The 17,739-nt window shown below is 38.3% G+C and overlaps 4 protein-coding genes across 9 annotated transcripts in view; 1 reads left to right on the forward strand and 3 right to left on the reverse strand.

Moving 5' to 3' along the window:
* Positions 1-6: 6 nt before the first annotated feature.
* On the reverse strand, positions 7-14,920 carry LOC103382891 (dynamin-1-like protein). Of its 4 annotated transcripts, none has more exons than XM_025057761.1 (20): positions 14,719-14,920; positions 13,767-14,011; positions 13,166-13,307; positions 11,752-11,798; positions 11,592-11,663; positions 10,364-10,450; positions 9,801-9,963; positions 9,590-9,710; positions 8,860-8,991; positions 7,517-7,723; positions 7,181-7,301; positions 6,744-6,899; positions 5,450-5,539; positions 5,268-5,360; positions 4,095-4,148; positions 3,718-3,798; positions 2,328-2,459; positions 2,125-2,234; positions 986-1,145; positions 7-893 (listed from the first exon to the last, which is right to left on the reverse strand). In XM_025057761.1, the coding sequence occupies exons 2-20, from the start codon at positions 13,866-13,868 to the stop codon at positions 837-839; spliced, it is 2,127 nt and encodes a 708-aa protein (XP_024913529.1). In that variant the 5' UTR covers positions 13,869-14,011; positions 14,719-14,920; the 3' UTR covers positions 7-836. The 4 variants fall into 4 exon arrangements, with proteins under 4 accessions (XP_024913529.1, XP_016890190.1, XP_008314083.1 ...); XM_017034701.2 differs by lacking the exon at positions 3,718-3,798 and adding an exon at positions 4,766-4,819; XM_008315861.2 differs by lacking the exons at positions 3,718-3,798; positions 14,719-14,920 and adding exons at positions 4,766-4,819; positions 14,425-14,508.
* stmp1 (short transmembrane mitochondrial protein 1) lies at positions 14,102-15,447 on the forward strand. Its single transcript, XM_008315860.3, has 3 exons — positions 14,102-14,264; positions 14,472-14,525; positions 14,928-15,447. The coding sequence occupies exons 1-3, from the start codon at positions 14,250-14,252 to the stop codon at positions 14,997-14,999; spliced, it is 141 nt and encodes a 46-aa protein (XP_008314082.1). The 5' UTR covers positions 14,102-14,249; the 3' UTR covers positions 15,000-15,447.
* smkr1 (small lysine rich protein 1) lies at positions 15,121-16,990 on the reverse strand. Its single transcript, XM_025057154.1, has 2 exons — positions 16,976-16,990; positions 15,121-15,777 (listed from the first exon to the last, which is right to left on the reverse strand). The coding sequence occupies exons 1-2, from the start codon at positions 16,988-16,990 to the stop codon at positions 15,520-15,522; spliced, it is 273 nt and encodes a 90-aa protein (XP_024912922.1). The 3' UTR covers positions 15,121-15,519.
* Positions 16,671-17,739, reverse strand: part of dhx57 (DEAH (Asp-Glu-Ala-Asp/His) box polypeptide 57) — a 10,325-nt gene continuing 9,256 nt past the window's right edge. For all 3 annotated transcript variants that reach the window (XM_017034691.2, XM_017034692.2, XM_008315859.3), the window contains exon 25: positions 16,671-17,531. In XM_017034691.2, the coding sequence (XP_016890180.1) occupies positions 17,388-17,531 (144 nt within the window). In that variant the 3' untranslated portion in view covers positions 16,671-17,387. The remainder of the gene's footprint in view (positions 17,532-17,739) is intronic.

Here is a 17,739-nt window from a genome sequence, read left to right on the forward strand (position 1 = left end):
TCCACAGAACCACAGTGCATGATAACATGTAAACATAAACAACCTGTCCCAGCACACTGTATGGAGGCTCAGAACATGAACCGCACACACTTAAATTACATTAATAAATACAGTTTTAGCAATACAGTGTCACAATGATGGCCTCTATACAGTCCAGTGTGGTGACAACAGTGCAAAAAATAATAATAATAATAATAAAGTACCGAGTATGTACAGGACTAATGTGTGCTGAAAGTCAGGAGGAGAGTCTATTATTTCTATGATCCATTCCCTGCTGTATTGTTACACTCTGACATCTGAGGCTGAACGCTTTCCGACACATGACAGCTCCTCCCCAAAGAGAAGGCTGCAGAAGAGGGACGGAATATTATTTTTGATTTATATTACCCTAGAGCCGTTTTTCAGATTGCTTTGTTGCTACAATGGTATCCAAAACTTTGATTTCTAATGTCACAGAAAATTATTTGTCAGACTGGTTATTTAAAAAAAAAAAAAAGGTAACTTGCCTTCTGCGCCACTTGTGATTCATTCAAATGCGGCGGGAGGCAACAGCATTTTCTAAAGTCGTACAGTGAACCCCGCTGAAGCGAGATGTGCGCACCTAAAGACTCGATTCAGGACCCAGCAGTCCTGTTCAACAGCTTTAGTCAATTTCCATTACTTTCAGGTAGCGTTTAGGACCAAGGCAGGCCTAAAATATTTATGAGCGGGGATCAGAATGAGCGCATGTCTTCTGGTTGCAAATTCTAAAGTTCAGGTTTAAACATGGGAGCGTGGGGCGTGGCTCCAATGGGCATGACGAGGTGATAACGGATTTGGTTCTCTTTGGAAATTTTTCACCACATATGAGTTTCCCGGATCTCTGCGATCACTTGGCTGGCTCTCTGTAACGCCTGTGTGAAAGGATTAAGAAACAAATGTAAAATAATTAATAGTGGGAATTTAAGAGAGAAAGAACTACGAGAGAAAGATTTGGGAGTCTCACCTGTAGCATGTCCGCTGACTCCTTGCGCCGCTGGGCCATGTCCTCCGACTCGGTCAGCAGGTCGTTGAGGAGGCCAGATTTATAAAGCTGGCCGACGAGCTCACTCTGGAGGCTGTCCTTCACATGGTTGACCAGGAAGTGCATCACTGCCTTTGGCACACTGCAGCAGATAAATGAGAGAGGAGACGGAGTGAACAGATGGCTGAGAACGAGACGAGGTGACGGTCCGGTGACCGTTTTTGTCCTCTTGATGAAGGAGCTCAAGTGTGAACCACAAGCTGATGATATCTGTCGTGGTGGAGCATGAAGTCATAAATGCATCTGTCAGACATGAAGTTGAAGAAACACGTACTTATTTTCAAATGTTTCTTTCTTTTTTTAAGTGTTTCTAAACAGGCACACAAAGGAAGCATGAAGCTAATGCAGGGTTTGAAGCAAGGTAAATACATTTTTGTTTGAATACTTGGAGGAAACGACAATTCACACTTAAATCTGGAGTGTTTCTGCAAACAACACAAAAATGTTAAAACAATTGTGAAGAATCTGAGGACATGATACGCACCACGATACACTAACAATACAATATATTGCATTGTTTCCCAAAGACTGGGTCGCGACCCTCAGGTGGGTCGGAAGAGTTCGTTTTGTTTTTTTGGTCGTCTCGCATCATGTTTCCGAGGAGTTTACGAATAATGTCTATTGACTTGGGTTGCGAAAGTTTGTGACTTTTAAAATATGGGTCCCCAGAAAAAAAGTTTGGGAAACACTGATATATTGCAACAATATAGGTATGAGAATTGTATGAGAACCCAGTATAGTAAACACAAATTGCTGTAACATGCTTCACAGCAGGTTACTGAAATTGGACCTGAGGGATGTACATTTGCAATCACTACAGAAGAACAAAAAAGAAAAAGAAAACACACTAACGCCGTGAATATTTGACTGTTAATTGTTAATAAAAAAATCAATACATCATTATAGAATATCAATATGGAAACGTGAAACTAAATATCACGACATTTCAATGTATCAATATTTCCTTACGCCTCTAGAAAATACACTAGTTCATTGGCGCATTAACAGAAACAAACTGTTATGATGCCGCGACACCAGAAGTAGTTTTCGTGATGTTCTACCTGTCTTGAATGTTCTTACGGACGATGAGGAAGTAGGATTTGATGAGGCGTTCAATGACCTCACAGTCCCGCTGCTCACGTGACGACAGCTTCCTGGCAACAGGCACAGGCTGGAGGGGCAAAAAGAGGAGAAAGTGTTTAAAAGCATTTTGTGACTGGAAGACATAAACACAAGGGAAGGCTGAAGGCTAAAGTTTAGTTACCACGTCAAGAAGGTTGACAGCTCCTTTCAGGGGGCTTCCAGGTCCAGAGCCCGGGGCGTCCTCTCCTTTCTTCAGCATTCCCCTCCAGTTGCCTGTACTGTCCTGCTCACCCTGAGTTCCTGCTGCCGTGGCCTGAGGAGCCAAGAACAGAAAAGGAAACAAAGGGAGACAATTTTAACCACACAAACTTGGCCCAAATCTCATCTCCCAGCATCTTCTCACTTCACTACAAATATGTGGTTAGTAAAAGACCCAAACCCAATATCCAAAAAGCTTGGGACAAATGCGAAAAACTGCAGGTCAGTTATGGAAGTTCATCAACAGCAATGGTTATTGACATATTTATACTGATGCTGGTTTGTAATCGTTGATCATTGTACTGTTTTAAAAAGCTGTTGAAGCAGAAGAGAAAATATTTCTTCTAAGTCCCTCGATAACATTAGGCATGGATTGAATATATATACATTAATGCAGTATATTTTCTACCAATATGTATGTTCATATTTATATAAAATCCATATATATACATAAATACATACATATATGTATATACACACACATACATATACACATGTATAAACATATATAAAGATATATACATATAAATATATATATACAATATACGCATATATACATATTAGTAGAAAATATAAAACTACATTAACGCAGTGAATAATAAATAAATTCTCACTAACGATTAATTAATGATACCACATTAACCTACTCATCTATAGATAAAAGTAGTTTAATTTGTCTTTTGTTCCTTAAATTAGCTCCATATCAATAGACCCAATGGCAATCGATGTATGACAGATTGATGGATGACTCTTATTGTAAGTTATTTTTTTTGTTTTGCAAATGTAATTAAGTTTGTTAATAGGAAAATTAAAAAAAATCCTTTCTCCTGTCTGGTGATGGTATAAGTAACTAAACTTTACATATTAATATTTATAGAATTTCCAGGCAGTGTAACAACCATTCTGGGTATTGAGTTATTGAGAAAAGAAACTGAACTGCATATGCAACAACAAAAGTCACACAGGCGTCTACGGAACATTCTAGAAGTCTAAGGCTTTAGGCACAAGACCCACGACTGTGTTTAAGGTCAGAAAAGAGCTACAGAGAAGGTGGATAGTCATTTCTGAGAGACAGCAGGAGCAGCTTTGGGCTAAAGGCGTTCTGCAGGAAATGTGAGTTGTTAATGCACGTCCACACAGACTGAGGGAAAGCAATATAAGGGCACGGCTTCAGCAGACAAAGATCAGAGAGCATGCCAGCAGCTCATGCCCGTCCATTCATTTATTCATCCATGTATCCATCCATGCCCTTCCACCAGCAGCAGCCCCACAGCCAGCCAGGCACGCAGCCAGCGAGCTGCGTCCGTGCCCACCTTGGCACCGTCCGTGTCTGCTCCAGACGCATGGGGCTCGCCAGAAACCACAGTTGAACCTGCTGCGCCTTTGCCAACAGACTAGCAGGAGTATGAGGGCAGAAATGAAAGGAGAGTAAGAGAAAAAATATATATATATATATATAACAGGGGGACTGTGTGCAAAGGCATTTGAGGAGAGGGGAAGCTGAAAGGGTTAAAAAAAAAAAAGTGACGATGTGGGATGAATTCCTGGGTGGAAACTCAAAACTCTCAAAATTATTTTTGATCCTCACTCTGCAGTGCTACAAATGACTAACGCTGCACGAGTTTTCTTTCTACTCCACACAGAGAACATGTCAGAGTCGGATTTGACCGTTTCTTTTTTTGGCTTTTACCTTGTCCCTGGGCACCGCTGTGGGCAGTTCTCTCATTCTGTTTCTCCTCTGTTCCTACAAATTGACAAAAGCAGATGATGGGGCAGATGTTGGTTTAAACATCTCAGGGACACAGTGAAAGTACAGTGTGGTATCAGATTAAATAAAACTAGAGCTGTCAAACAATTCAATGGATCATTTAAGTAGCTGGGGATTCATTGGGATTATTCATGAGTATTGATTATAATTACAGAAATGCAGAAACGCAAATATCAGGTGAAACTTTGTGTTTCACACCTATAATTAATAAATAATTAATATTGAAAATTGTCAAGAAAAATACTTAAAAGTAAGAATTTAGCAACATAGATATATTGGATTTGATGCTGAGGAGTAGACGGTATATAAAGTTCAAGGTACTTAAGTTATATAAAATATTCTTTCTCTACAATGTTTTTAAATAACATCATGTGTACTGGTTGTGTACTGGTTGTGTACTGGTTGTGTACTGTTTGTGTATTACAGCAACAAAAGTGGAGAACTACACTTGCCGTGGGTTAAATTTTAGTCTCATTAATTCAAAAAATAATTTAACACAATTAATTCAATAATTCTAACAGCCCTAAAAACATAGAATGCAAATGAACGTAGTGCTGTCCTCCCTATGGTAAATACAAGTGAACTCCCTTGACCTGTGGTGTAGTCTGACTGACGGCTGACGGACCCTGAGAGGCAAAATCCAAAAACTGCAAAAGAAAACTTTTTTTTTTTAGATTATTAAATCTGTGTCTTTCCTGTCATCTAAAACCTTTAGCAACAAACATCTATTAGCTGTGTTATCTTTTAAGCAACACCAATATTTAGCGGTAATAATTCTTACAGTGATTGACTCTGTCATTACATGTATATGTATATCTGACTGAATTTTAACATTTTAAACCAAAATATTGTTTTAAAAAAACTAAATCACTTAGCCTTAAAAATATTATGTAAAATACAAAATATAAATAATTATTTTATATCATTAATAATGTGATTTCTTGTGAATAATAAAATATACAACTTTATTTTACAGTCTCTGAAATAGATAAAAAATAATAGAATTTTTTTATTATATCTGTCTCCTGTACTTGGTGTTTGTTTATCTACGACCATATTTCTACAATTCTCCATATTTTAATATTGAATACACACCTCTATGTTGTTATTCATGACACCGCAGGCATCTGCAAAGTCGGGGTGTTTGGTGTTGATGTAGGCCAGCTCGATAGCGACCAAGTTATGAACCTGTAACGAGACATGAGGGGGAGTTGTTTATTTTCTGGCAACACAGAAATGTAGTAGTTGATACGGACACTCGTATCACTCAGGGTTACCATCTCGTTGGTGATGGGTAGCCTCTTCCTCAGTAGTGAAGTGACCACTTCCACGATAGCTTCATGTAGCTTAGGGAACCTCTGCAACTCCTTAATGGGAAGAAAAAAATACTTCAAATGCAGCTGAGAGTTTATAATTCAATTTTGTTAATGATCTAAAGTTAACATCGTTGACATCTTAAGAAAATGAGAACGAACTCTCGGCAGAAGACAATAATCTGAATCTTAATATATAAGGCAGAATGTGAATATATTTATGGTTGAAGATCGTTAGTTCTTTTGCTGTATTCTAGTTCAGTGGTTCTCAAACTTTTTCATACTCTGTACCACCTGAGAAAACCTTGATCTCTCTGAGTACCACCATGATGATCAACATTAGAATACAGCAGCGTAGGCCTTTACTGTTAGCTTCCACCACACAGGGGAGATGTTTATAAATGTTTATAAAGATGTTTATGTTTGAATGTTGTATTAATTGTTCATGGTATGTTTCAGATTTATTCTATTGAAAATGTAAATGTGAAAATATGAATTTTCCCTGCATACCACTAGAGACTGCTCGTGTACCTACCACAGTTTGAGAACCACTGTTTTAGAGTACAGGAACTGAAATATATATTAAGTATATATATCAAAGTGTATATATACACACATATATGCACATTTATACTTAAATATACACACATACATGTAGATTTAAACATGTGTACGTAAATATACACAGATATACATACAGACAAACATGCACAAATATACCTATACTAATATATACATACATATATACATATCATGGCATTCACAGCCCATTACGTCCCAGAACACATTTATTATATTTATATATATATATATTATATATGTATATATTATATATATACATATTTATTATATATATATACATATATAATATATATATATATAATATATACATATATAATATATATATATATATTATATATATACTGTATATATATATATATAATATATACATATATAATATATATATATATATTATATATGTATATATATATACATATATAATATATATATATATACATATTTATTATATATATATATATTATATATATACATATTTATTATATATATATACATATATAATATATATATATATACACACACGTAACATATGTCTTGATACACTTTTACAGTTCTCAGGGCTTTATTTTGACAACATAGTGTAAATACATTCTTTATATTCAGACAGCAGCTCTGGCTCCATATAAATACCCACCTTCCTTCTCTTCCTGTCTCAGGATATGGAAGCAGGGCTGCTCACCTGTGTGCTGTAGTTGCTGCAGTGCTGGATGATCCTCTGCATCTCCTCGTGGACCAGCTCCACACAGCGCAAGCTGGGCTCCTCCAGGCGTTTCACCTGTTTCTTTACCAACAGCTCGAAGGAAACCTCAGGCACAAACAGCGAAGGACGTGGGCCCTGAGGTGGTGAGAGGAGGGGGCCGTGGGTTAGTGTTCATCATTAACCCCGGGGAAGGATGTGTTAAAATAGCACACAGTTAAAAAAAGAAAAAAAAGAAAAAAAAGGAAGCCGGGGAAGGATGTGTTAAAATAGCACAAAAAAAAAGAACTGGGATGTGTTGTCTTTCAGAGAAAGGTCACTGTTTTATTGTTTTTCAGCTGCTGATGATAATGAGAGGAGAAACTGCAGTGACACTAATGATGCTACTTTTTTTTATGAGGCAATGCAGCAGCACTCACTGTTGCGTTCCTTATGGCTGTGAGTATGTCTATGGTGCTGAGTCCTCCCAGAGGATCCACAGACTCCAGCGTTCTGCCAAAAGTCTCGTGGAATATGTAACAAATTCGGGCTCCGCCGCACCTGAAAAATAACAGCAGGGGGAGATATTAGCTGTGGAGTGAAGCCTCTCTCCTCCCCTGTCAGCTTTTCCTGCACAGACGCCGTGCGTGCCCCAACTTACAAGTTGTGTCATACCAAGTGATGAAACCAAGGCATTTGTTTTTTTGCTGCAAACACTGCGCTGGATCAACAGCACCGCCATGTGGCCAAAGGAGGGGAACGACAGCAGTACTTACAGCTCTGCAGTCTCGATGTACTTGGCCGTGCCCTCGATGGTGTTGCAGTACTCTGTGGCAAACTTGGTGATGAGCTGGAGCAAGGTGGCGCTCTGGTCCTCCACGGGTTCACCGTAGCTGCTGAGCAGGGACTGGTACTGAGCAGCCAGGACGTTGATCCGTGTCTTCAGCTCAGGCAGACAGTCACGGATGTGATGCATCAGTAGCCTGACATTAGCACAGCAAAGGGCACAGGATTCCGATTGTTTAAATGACAAACAATAGCTTCTCCTCTGAACATGATGAATGTTGGCCTCCTCCTGACATTCAACTTCCTGTTGCTGACATACGGTATAAGTGATTCACATCTAACTTGCTGCGACATTTTAGTTTTTAATTCTCTTGGTTTTTTTATTTTTATTTTCTAGGCAAATTAAATTAAATTAACTTCTAAATAAAATGAACAATTTCTAAATCTCCCAATAGATCCAGACCTAAACTAATCTGACAATTGTGCTACATGTTGGCTATTTCACTTAAAAATATTCAAATTCTGATAAACAGAGGGGTTTTTTTAACATTCAAAATAAATATATAAATATCCCAGATTTTAATCTTTACTTATTTACATAGAAAACAACATTATGTAACCTTTTTAGTTTTAAGCAATTCCAGCTGAGTGAGTTTTGGGGTTTTTTCCCAGCAGGTTTTGTTTGTGAGGTTTAAGGTACTATTTTTGTCTACTTTTACGCTACTGCCTTTTATTCAGACAGTACTGACTTGTATGCTATTATAAACATTAAAAATGTCATTATAGAGAATAAAAACTAAACTAAAACCAGGTGCATTTTGAGAACATTTATATTCGTCTACGATGAAATCAGACTGACTCGACTAATGTTCACTTTCTCCTCTTTAATTATTCTGAAACCGATAAGCAAAAATAATTGCCATCAGTCACTGCACACAGTGATAGATGAAGTGCCTGCAGTGATGGAGTCCAATATTAAAAAGTATTTTCCCAGGACAGTGAAGGCATCACAGATTTTACTTTTTTTTCTCCCACTAATTTGGTTTATTTAAGGTAGCTGTAACAGTATTTAAGTACTTTTTTTTCTCCCACTAATTTGGTTAGTAAAGGTTAAGCAGTAACAGTAAAGGTTATTTCTGGTCATTTCTGTCTGCCTGACTGCTACTCAACCAGTTTATAGGCAGAAAAACTGGAAAGAAGCTTTTGCTACAATGTGCCATCAACTGGAGGGTGTGCATCTGAAGGAACAGTTGCCAGTTTAACAGCTCAGCTTCAACGTGAAGGGAAAAAAGAAGAAAAACGTACATTCATACGTTGTCAGTGTATTACTTACCTGTTCAGAGTCCTTGCCAGGTATTTGGTTCCATTTCTGTTGGCGAGAGACGGATATTTCTTCTGCAAAAAAGCATGTTCGTCGCGAATGGATTCCGCCACAGACTTTTTATTGTTGATGTCCAGTTGGCTCCTGTGGGTTGAATTCAACACCATTACTTAGAATAGAATACAGTCTTCTATTACGGCTCACATCAGCATTGGAGTCTGACAATCAAACATGGTTTGTAATATTACCAGTTGAGTCCACTCTATATTAACAATCATGAGTCAAGACAACAGACGATGATACAGGTGCATTTAGCAGCGTATTAAAAATGTATTGTCAAACACTTCAATCTATATTGATCTCACTCCACTCCTTTCTCCATTCATGAGTAATTAATAGTGAATATATATAGATACACATATATAAATATACACACACAAGCATATATCTTTTGTATATATTCACATTGTATATATTCACATATACTTACACAGTAAATATAAATATACATATATAGACATATACTATATATGTATATATACACATATATCCATAAATATACATATATAGACATATACTACATATGTATATACTATACACATATATCCATCCAGACAGTATATATACATATAAATATTTACACAAATATACTAACATATATAATGTATATACATATATACACATATATACATATTTACATATATAGACACAAATATATAAATGTAATGATAACTGTCCAGACCTGTTGACAACTCCAATAAGGCCGAGCTTGACTGGTATAACTCTGCCCATCAACACATCCATGGCATCGGTACCAGCGTCCATCAGGTCCAGCTTGGTCACCACAGCCAGTGTCCTCCTTCCTGGTGGAGAGTTAAACGAAATAGTCACTTACTTTAAATTCTTAGAGTATTACATTTTAACGGTGACAGATGTCGAGCGTTCTTTTGTACCATCAGGGTCAACCTCTCTGGCCACCTTCAGAGCCTCGGAGGTGGCCATGTCTGTGTTCGCAGCAGTGACGGCCAGGATGATGCAGTTAGGGTTGGAGATGTGCTTCAGGATTAGATCTCTGATTTGGAGCTCGATGTCCTTGGGCTGATCCCCGACGGGCAACTGGACACAGGGATGTCAATAATGAGAAAAAAAAAAACAAAGACACAGAGAGTCTAACTTTGATTCAATAGAAATCACAGTGGGCGCTTTTTAAAGCCAACATGTTGCACCGGAGGGAAGAAACTAATAAGCCTGGAATCAAAGCCTGACTCCACCTGCACTTTGACAGCACACGATTTAGAAATATTAAGCCAGAGCTAATTATTCCCTATGGTCTGCTAATATTTAAAACATTACAGCATTAGCCACATGTGGTGTGACACCGGTGACCAGACAAATGTGATGATGTGATTTTTAACCAGCTGAGGCATCTTGTAAAAAAAGAAAAAAAAGAAGAGATGTAGAACTGATCAATGCGCATAAAGGGGAAGATGAAGTTGAACAAACAGCCCTTCGTTACCTTTGTGATTCCTGGCAGATCCACCAATGTGAGGTTGACGACGTGAGGAGAGAAAATCTTCAGATGAATGGGCTCATCACTAATGCCCTACCAAGAAAACAAAATAACATTATAACTGCATTGCTTCACTAAATATACCAGTACTATACTTCTTTAGATAACAATAACAGACAATAATACTAAAGGCATAGTATGTTAGTATATACCAGGTGTGGGCAAACTTTTTGACTCATGGGCCACAATTGTCCTAAAATTGAACGTATATACTACATACTAATACTATATGCTGTTGCCTAACACCATTGGCTACTTGCTATTCTGTCTAACCAATGACAAGGGTCTGTGATTTGTCAGTTTTGGTCGCAGGTTTTTGCAAATGGTTGTTCTGCAGCCCGTAACAAAAAGCTGATGAAACTGCAACTGTGATTTAACCACAGCTACGATGACCCACAGTGAAGAACGAATAAATATGTAAATAGCAGCGGACAGAAAATACAAGTGACGCGAGTGTTTCTCCCATTGAACCTGACAGTCAGTTCAGCAGCGGCATATAAAAGCTCATAGTAAAGAATTTTTTAGGTCACCGTTTTTTGTTGGGTTTTTTTTTAAGCGCAAGCACTTTCCTCACACTGACGAGCTTCAAAGGTTACCCGTATGCTGTGAATGTAAATAACGTATTTAATTTTGTTTGCACTTTCCACTTTCCAGAAGCTTCTTCAAACCTGTCCCAGTTACCTGGTGCCCATAACAACACGAGTCTTCTCCTCCTTCACTGTAGTGTATAGTTTGATAAACGACATTTGAAAGCTTCCTCGACTAAGGTCAACTTTAAAATTAAGTCCTTATGTTCAATCTTAGACGTATATAAAATGATTCCTTCAGAGACTCCTCGGTGGAACCAGCACTCGGCGCCTGGAGAACAGTGTGCAATAATATTCTTCAGCTTTCTTCACGACCGTGCTGTCGCCCTGCCAAAATTTCACAGTGCGACCACGCCCCCTGCTGCTAAGTCACCTCCATGACAGCGCTGCTCAAAGGTGTGTCAACAAAACTTAATCCTAGTTCATTGTCCACTTTGCACACCTACTAATGTCGGTAGCACATCGAAACGTATTTTAAAAAGCTACTGTTTAAATGCAAAAAGGCCACAAGTTTTATTAATGAAATGTTTGCAACTCAAAACAGTTGAGGTGCTCATTTATTGACACATCTCTGATATCACTCTTACCTTATTGGTTCCTGATACTCGTTCTGTCTCAGCTTCAATTTCCTGTCTGATTTCATCAAAGTCTGAGTAGATCTATAAGAAATAAAGAAAATAAATTCTCTGGTCAGGTCAAGAGACAAACTCTGATGCTGTAGTCACCTGACAAAGCACGAACCCTTACCTTATTTTTCGTGTGCAGGAACTTGCCCCACTCCTCCCCTTCTCGCCCTGTGAATTAGACCAGAATGGTATTTGTCACGGTAATGACTCAGCTCGTAGAATTGTAAGAGTTGTACGTCTCTAAGCAGGAGACTAATAAAAACAGCAACACAAGATAAACCAAGACACAAGACAACCACGGGGAAGAAGACAATAGGAACAGAGCGTGTAGCTGCAAAACTAACAGACTACGCAGGTTATGTAAAGGTGTGGACAACAGTACAGTGCACCTCTGTGAAGCACAGTGCTTTCTCACAACCTGGCATCTGGAAATGGTTAAAAAAACAGTTACAAAGACAGTTTCACTTTCTATATCTTATTATTCGTATTTAATGAAATACAGCAAGTTTATAATCATGCATTTCAAGCACAGAAATTATATACTGTAACTGGCGACGTTCGATATTAACTTCATCGACATCCGATATGCCGTTATTGTCTAAACACTTAATATCTGATATCAATACAGTGGGGCAGTAGTGGCCAAGTGGTTACGGAAGTTGATCGCATCTGCTCACTATGGTGAGCAGATTGTGGGTTAAGGGCAGAGAACATATACCATTGTGTGCAGTGGTGTGGTGTGCATAAGTGACAATAATTCACTTTCACTCTAATATGCAGCCATATTTATTTGGCGAAACCCAGGCATTACGTTTAAAGGTTTTCATTATAGTAAGAAAAAAAAAGATAACTTTTCTTTTTCATAATTATGCTGATATCGAGCAGACATTATCGGTCAGCCGATATAATCGGACATTCCTCACTGTAAGCAAAGACGTAATGGTTTCTTCAATTAGTAAATTACACAATGAGTCCGATGTCACAGTAATTTACAAAACCTGTAAATAGTTTTAGGGTCCTGTAGAGGGAATGAAATGGCACAGACCAGAGGAGAAATTAACATATGGGGCAGGAGAGAACTGGCACAGTACCAAGATCATAAGTGACAGGGTGAGTGGACCACACATTTTTACCAGGGACTGTCGTCCCTGGTAAAAAAAAAAAACTCATACCAGGGACGACAGTCCCTGGTAAAAAAAAAAAAACTCGTCATAAGTGACAGGGTGAGTGGACCACATGAAGACAGGAGTAAACAAGAGCGTTGTGGCACAGGTGTGGATGCAAGAAGAAATTATAATAACTATACACACTCAGACCCAGGGACTTTTTTTACCAGGGACGACAGTCCCTGGTAAAAAAAAAAAAACTCGAAAGAAAGCAGAGAGGATGGAGAAATGACATGCCAATGGTCAGTGAACTAATCCTGAAGGTTCACATCAAGAGTTTGATTTGCAGAAATCTATATCAGTGTCTTGATACAGTTATATTATCTTTTTTCAGTGTGCTAGTGTCTCAGATGCAGGCACTGTACCCACCACCATCATCATTCTTTCTGGCATCTCCAGGATCTACGTGGACCAGCTGGAGGATGAGAGGTCGCCTGGTGACGACGCCGGTCCCCCTGGGTAGCAAGTCTCTGCCGACCAGACTCTCCAGCACTGAGCTTTTTCCACTGCTCTGTTGACAAAGAACATACATACAGTGAGTACAGTGACAAAGCAGAGGTTGATTTTTAGACCCACACCATAATGGACCAGAGATGGAGCCAACAAGGTCCAAACATTCTTGTGTATTCCACAAGAACTTGTCTGGTTTGGCATATGGAGGTCAGTATGTCTGAGGGTCTCAAAATAGCAACGATTGGAAGTTGTATCAAAATAGAAACCACTGCTGGTGTCGGTGCACGCTTTGCTAATGAAGCTGAATATGCATGAATGTTAGCACTTCCTCCTGGGTCCAAAACCTTTCCTACGTTTTTTTGGTTTATTTAATGTTATGGCCAGAATTTATTATGCGGTAGAGAAGACTTCACAGCTACTTAATATTCAACAATACGTCTCACTTTTGTGCATTAAGGTTATACAGTTAGCATATCACTCGCTAAATCAAAAAATAAACACAATCACAGCGGCGTACCTGTGTGCCTACTACCGCTATCTGCGGCAGCTGAATGATATCAGTCCCCACGGTGTTGAACACATCCTGGAGCTTGTTTATAACTGGAATAAGCGCCTCCATCACAGCGTCAACTGAATAAAAATGAATAAACCAGCCTTTTTCGTGATGGAGCCAAAGTCATTCAATGTCTTGCCGATACCACCATTGCAGAAACACCCACTTGAGGTAGAGGAGGCTGGGAGGTTATGGGTGTTGTAGTCTTTCTGCGGAAGAGGATCATAGATTACACTGAGAAACAGTACTACAAACAGAGCGTCTCTAAAAGGTATCGCGATAGTGGAATTCTCGCACATGCGTACAAGTAGTATTGCGGCTGTCAAATCTTATCTTTTTTTGTAGCTTCGCATCTTCGTTGTGTTTTGACCAGTTGAGCTTTGCTGATCTTTTAAAACAAATTTTAGGGTATTTTCCCGACGAAGGTACTGATCCACTCAACTCATCATGTTACAGTTTCTGGTGAGTTCAACTGACGTCAAAATTTAGAATATGACAATTGTCGAAACGATAAGGACTTTAGCGAAGCTAGCTTAGCGCGTTGGTAGACTCTCATCATCGACAAGTTTTTTACGGTGTTTACTCGTAGTTTTAATGTAAAAATAACAATATGACCAATTACCCAAGGTCAAACATTTTCTCCATCGTAAACCCTTTCTTTTTTTCCAGGCTGGCTTTACTTTGGGGAATGTCGTGGGGATGTATCTGGCCCAGAACTATGATGTAAGTTTGTTACGTCTGAAACCAATTGTGTTTACAGCTAGTGTTGATGCTTTGTTTTTCAGCCGATTTGTTGTTGTTTTTTAATTCATAAACATTATTATATTCAGAACTCTTTGGAATAAACATTATTATATTCAGAACTCTTTCGTGACTTCCGTGGCTGCCATCCACTGCAAATGAAAAACTTCAGTACCTAGTGTTGAGGTCAAACGATAATGTTTTGTTTTAATTGATCTGACTGGTCACTGGTCACGTGTTTCATCGCCTGGTTCCTTTCAAAGGATCAAAGACTGTGACATTTCAAATCATGACAGGCGGTCTGGGTTTGTTCACAGATTTGTCCTTGACGATCAATACATGATTTTTCTCACCAGGCTGATTAGGTTGCCGTTTCTCTCACAGGTTCCCAACATCTACAAGAAAATTGAAGCTTTCAAGAAAGACGTGGAGGACAGGAAGAAGCCATCAGAGTAAACCATGAACTGACTTGACTGTTTTCTGAAGAGAAACTATTTATTTTACATTTATTGTATAATCAGTGTACAAAGAAAACATTGTATAGGAATGTCAGTGCCTAAATGAGTTTCTTTGATGATTTTCTTTCACTAAATAAGCCAAAAAATATATATTTTAGACTATTTTTGTACAATACAGTTAATATTGTTCACAGATTTTAAATCTGTTACATGTCACCAAAGGGATCACCTTGTAACTAGTATTTGACAAGGCAATGTCGACTCACCTTGTTTATGGTGCACTATGGTCTTTGCACTTCCATCGTTCTTTTTCCTTCATCTTTTTTTGGGGTTATTTTAAAATGAAAACTTAACCAGGCATTTGCTCTTGTGTTGTGTTGCACAATTTTGCATGAATATTCTCCTTATTCTCAAGCTTATAATAAAGTTATGGAAGAACTTGTAAATCTTTGTCTCTTGTATTTAGTAATGTTTTAACTCCAGTTTGTTCTAAGGGCACTGTCAGAAGAGTTTTTTGTCTATTTTTTCTTTTTACGCTTGCCTCCCTTTTTTTTCTTCTTCTTCTTGCTTGCTTTCGGCCAACCAAAGCCTCGGAATTTCAGACAGTCTGCTGCATTATGAGCAATGTAGTAGACGTTCTCCAGGGCAGCTGTGCTGAGGAGGTCGGCCTCTGTTTTGGTAGCCTTAGATAAAGATCGCTTTCTGTGGCTCTTCGAGCCTCCGGTCTTCTTGCTAGGTCCCGAACTATGTGACCTTGGTTTCCTAGATTTTGTTGGCTACAGAAAACCACACGGGTTATTTTCAGTTTGGTTTCTACACACTTAGTATTGATTTTAGTTTCTCTTACCATGGTGGGATCCGTCAAGACCACTTCACTGTCCGGTCAAGTTTTCTGTAAAACAAAAGATAAAAAATGCTAAATTTGGAAGCAAATATATTTAAGTTACTACCTAACAGTAACAAGTGTCAGCTAAGACATAACTAAAAATAGCAGTTGAACTGATGGAATATTAACAGCCAAGAACAAAACCTTTGCTGAAAGAAACAAAAGATCAGATAATTTTAGCCAAATATTCAGCAATAAATTAATGTTAGACTGGTAAGTGGTTCTTCAGATAATTTACAACAAAATACAAAGCAAAAAGTGTAATGTTAACGTTAAATTTAACAAAGGTTAACAATTAAAAAATACTGATAAAGAAACATTTTTTGTTGAGGATATCAGACATTATAGATTATAGAAAAAGTAATAGATATTTTTCAAAAATACTTATACTATATATAAAAGAAATTCAAGGAAATCATTTACCCAATAAACCTCTGAAAAATGCTTTACATTTCACATACAGAATATAAAACATTTTTCTAACATGTTAAAAACTACAATCACACTTGTGATGCTGTAAATGGTGAAAGCAGAAATTAATAATTAATCAATGTCTTACCAGCTCTAGACTTGACAATGTTGTTGGTGGCAACAGAATGGCGTTGACTCAGACAGTGACAGACATTTGTTTACGTCCTGTTTCCACAGAAACACAACGGCCTCGCTGATAAATGACGGCCTTTTTCAACAAGTTGTAAATTGTGTCTTCGACTGCAATCACAGCCAGGCTTTAAATGCTACACAAAACATGAACTAAAAAGCATGAAAAGGAAACTAAGGTTCACATATATTTGCCCCTTTTTTTATTGTTAATGCAGCGTGAATTACAGTTGAAGACGTACTTGCAAAGACAATATACTGTTAAATTCTTTGGCGACTCCCCTCAGGCTCTACAGATTTACGAAGAGCCTTTTCATTTACGTTGATCAAAAGTGTTGTTCCACTGTTGCTGTAAAGTTTCTGTTCAATTCCATCTGTGTTTAGATACGGATTCTCATGCAGACAATCTTGGACGTGTCAATCATGCATCATAAATAAAAACCCACAACACTGACGAAGTCCAATATGGACTCAAAAACAAATCTCACATGTGAGGAAGACATAGGTGAGATTAAAAAGAACTACAGTATACAGTTTATAACCTGTACCTGGTATCAAATTTAACAATCAGTGCAAGTAAATTCATTGCACGTACAGTGTGACATCATCAAGAGTTTTCCCAGCATCTAGTCAGGAGAAAAAAAACTTGGCTTAAGTGTCTCTTCCATTTCTGCGATTGAACTTGTGGAAGTTTGTTGACGACCTGTTTTCTTTTAAAGCTTTTGAAAGCAGTGGCAGCACAATAAGAGCCGAGTGTAAACTGATAAAGTGGCAGGTGGCAGAAATGTCAGTCAGTTTCAGCGTATTTACATGTACCGTGCAGCATTAGCCGCAGGACAAGGAGACATCATCGCATTAAAGCCCTTGAGATGAAGGGGCAGGAGGGGCAGGTTCACAGGGCTACTCTGTAGATATGAGGCGCACGATCATGTGGATGATGCGGGAGCCTCGAGGACAGTTGCACAGGTCCATGCAGGGGTTTCTGATTTTGTCCTCGAGCAGCTGGTCCAACTCCCAGCGCAGCTCTTTCACCAACTCGGCCACCTGGACCAAAATAAAACAGCACAGTCAGAGGCAGATTCTTCTGCACGGATGAATAACAAAATGTCAAATTTAAGAAGTACGCAGGTCTTTGCAAACAGTCGTTTAGTTTTAGATTGTCTTCGCATCTTTGCTCCTTATTTTTTAACATTTGGTGTGACATATTTAAAAGAAATCTTGAATAAGTTTTCTTCCACTGTGTGGCCCTTAG

Source organism: Cynoglossus semilaevis, chromosome 8 (genome assembly GCF_000523025.1).
Source record: "Cynoglossus semilaevis isolate Cse_v1.0 chromosome 8, Cse_v1.0, whole genome shotgun sequence".
In the NCBI taxonomy this organism is placed as follows: domain Eukaryota; kingdom Metazoa; phylum Chordata; class Actinopteri; order Pleuronectiformes; family Cynoglossidae; genus Cynoglossus; species Cynoglossus semilaevis.

Bases quoted from the DNA above. Each gene is read 5' to 3' on its own strand.
- LOC103382891 (XM_025057761.1), bottom strand. From the start codon at position 13,868: ATGGAGGCGCTTATTCCAGTTATAAACAAGCTCCAGGATGTGTTCAAC. The intron at 11,799-13,165 runs GTGGGTACAGTG...TCTAATTCACAG, and splicing joins CAGAAAGAATGATGATGGTG to GGCGAGAAGGGGAGGAGTGG. The intron at 11,664-11,751 runs GTAAGGGTTCGT...TATTTCTTATAG, and splicing joins TCCTGCACACGAAAAATAAG to ATCTACTCAGACTTTGATGA.
- stmp1 (XM_008315860.3), top strand. The intron at 14,526-14,927 runs GTAAGTTTGTTA...TTTCTCTCACAG, and splicing joins ATCTGGCCCAGAACTATGAT to GTTCCCAACATCTACAAGAA.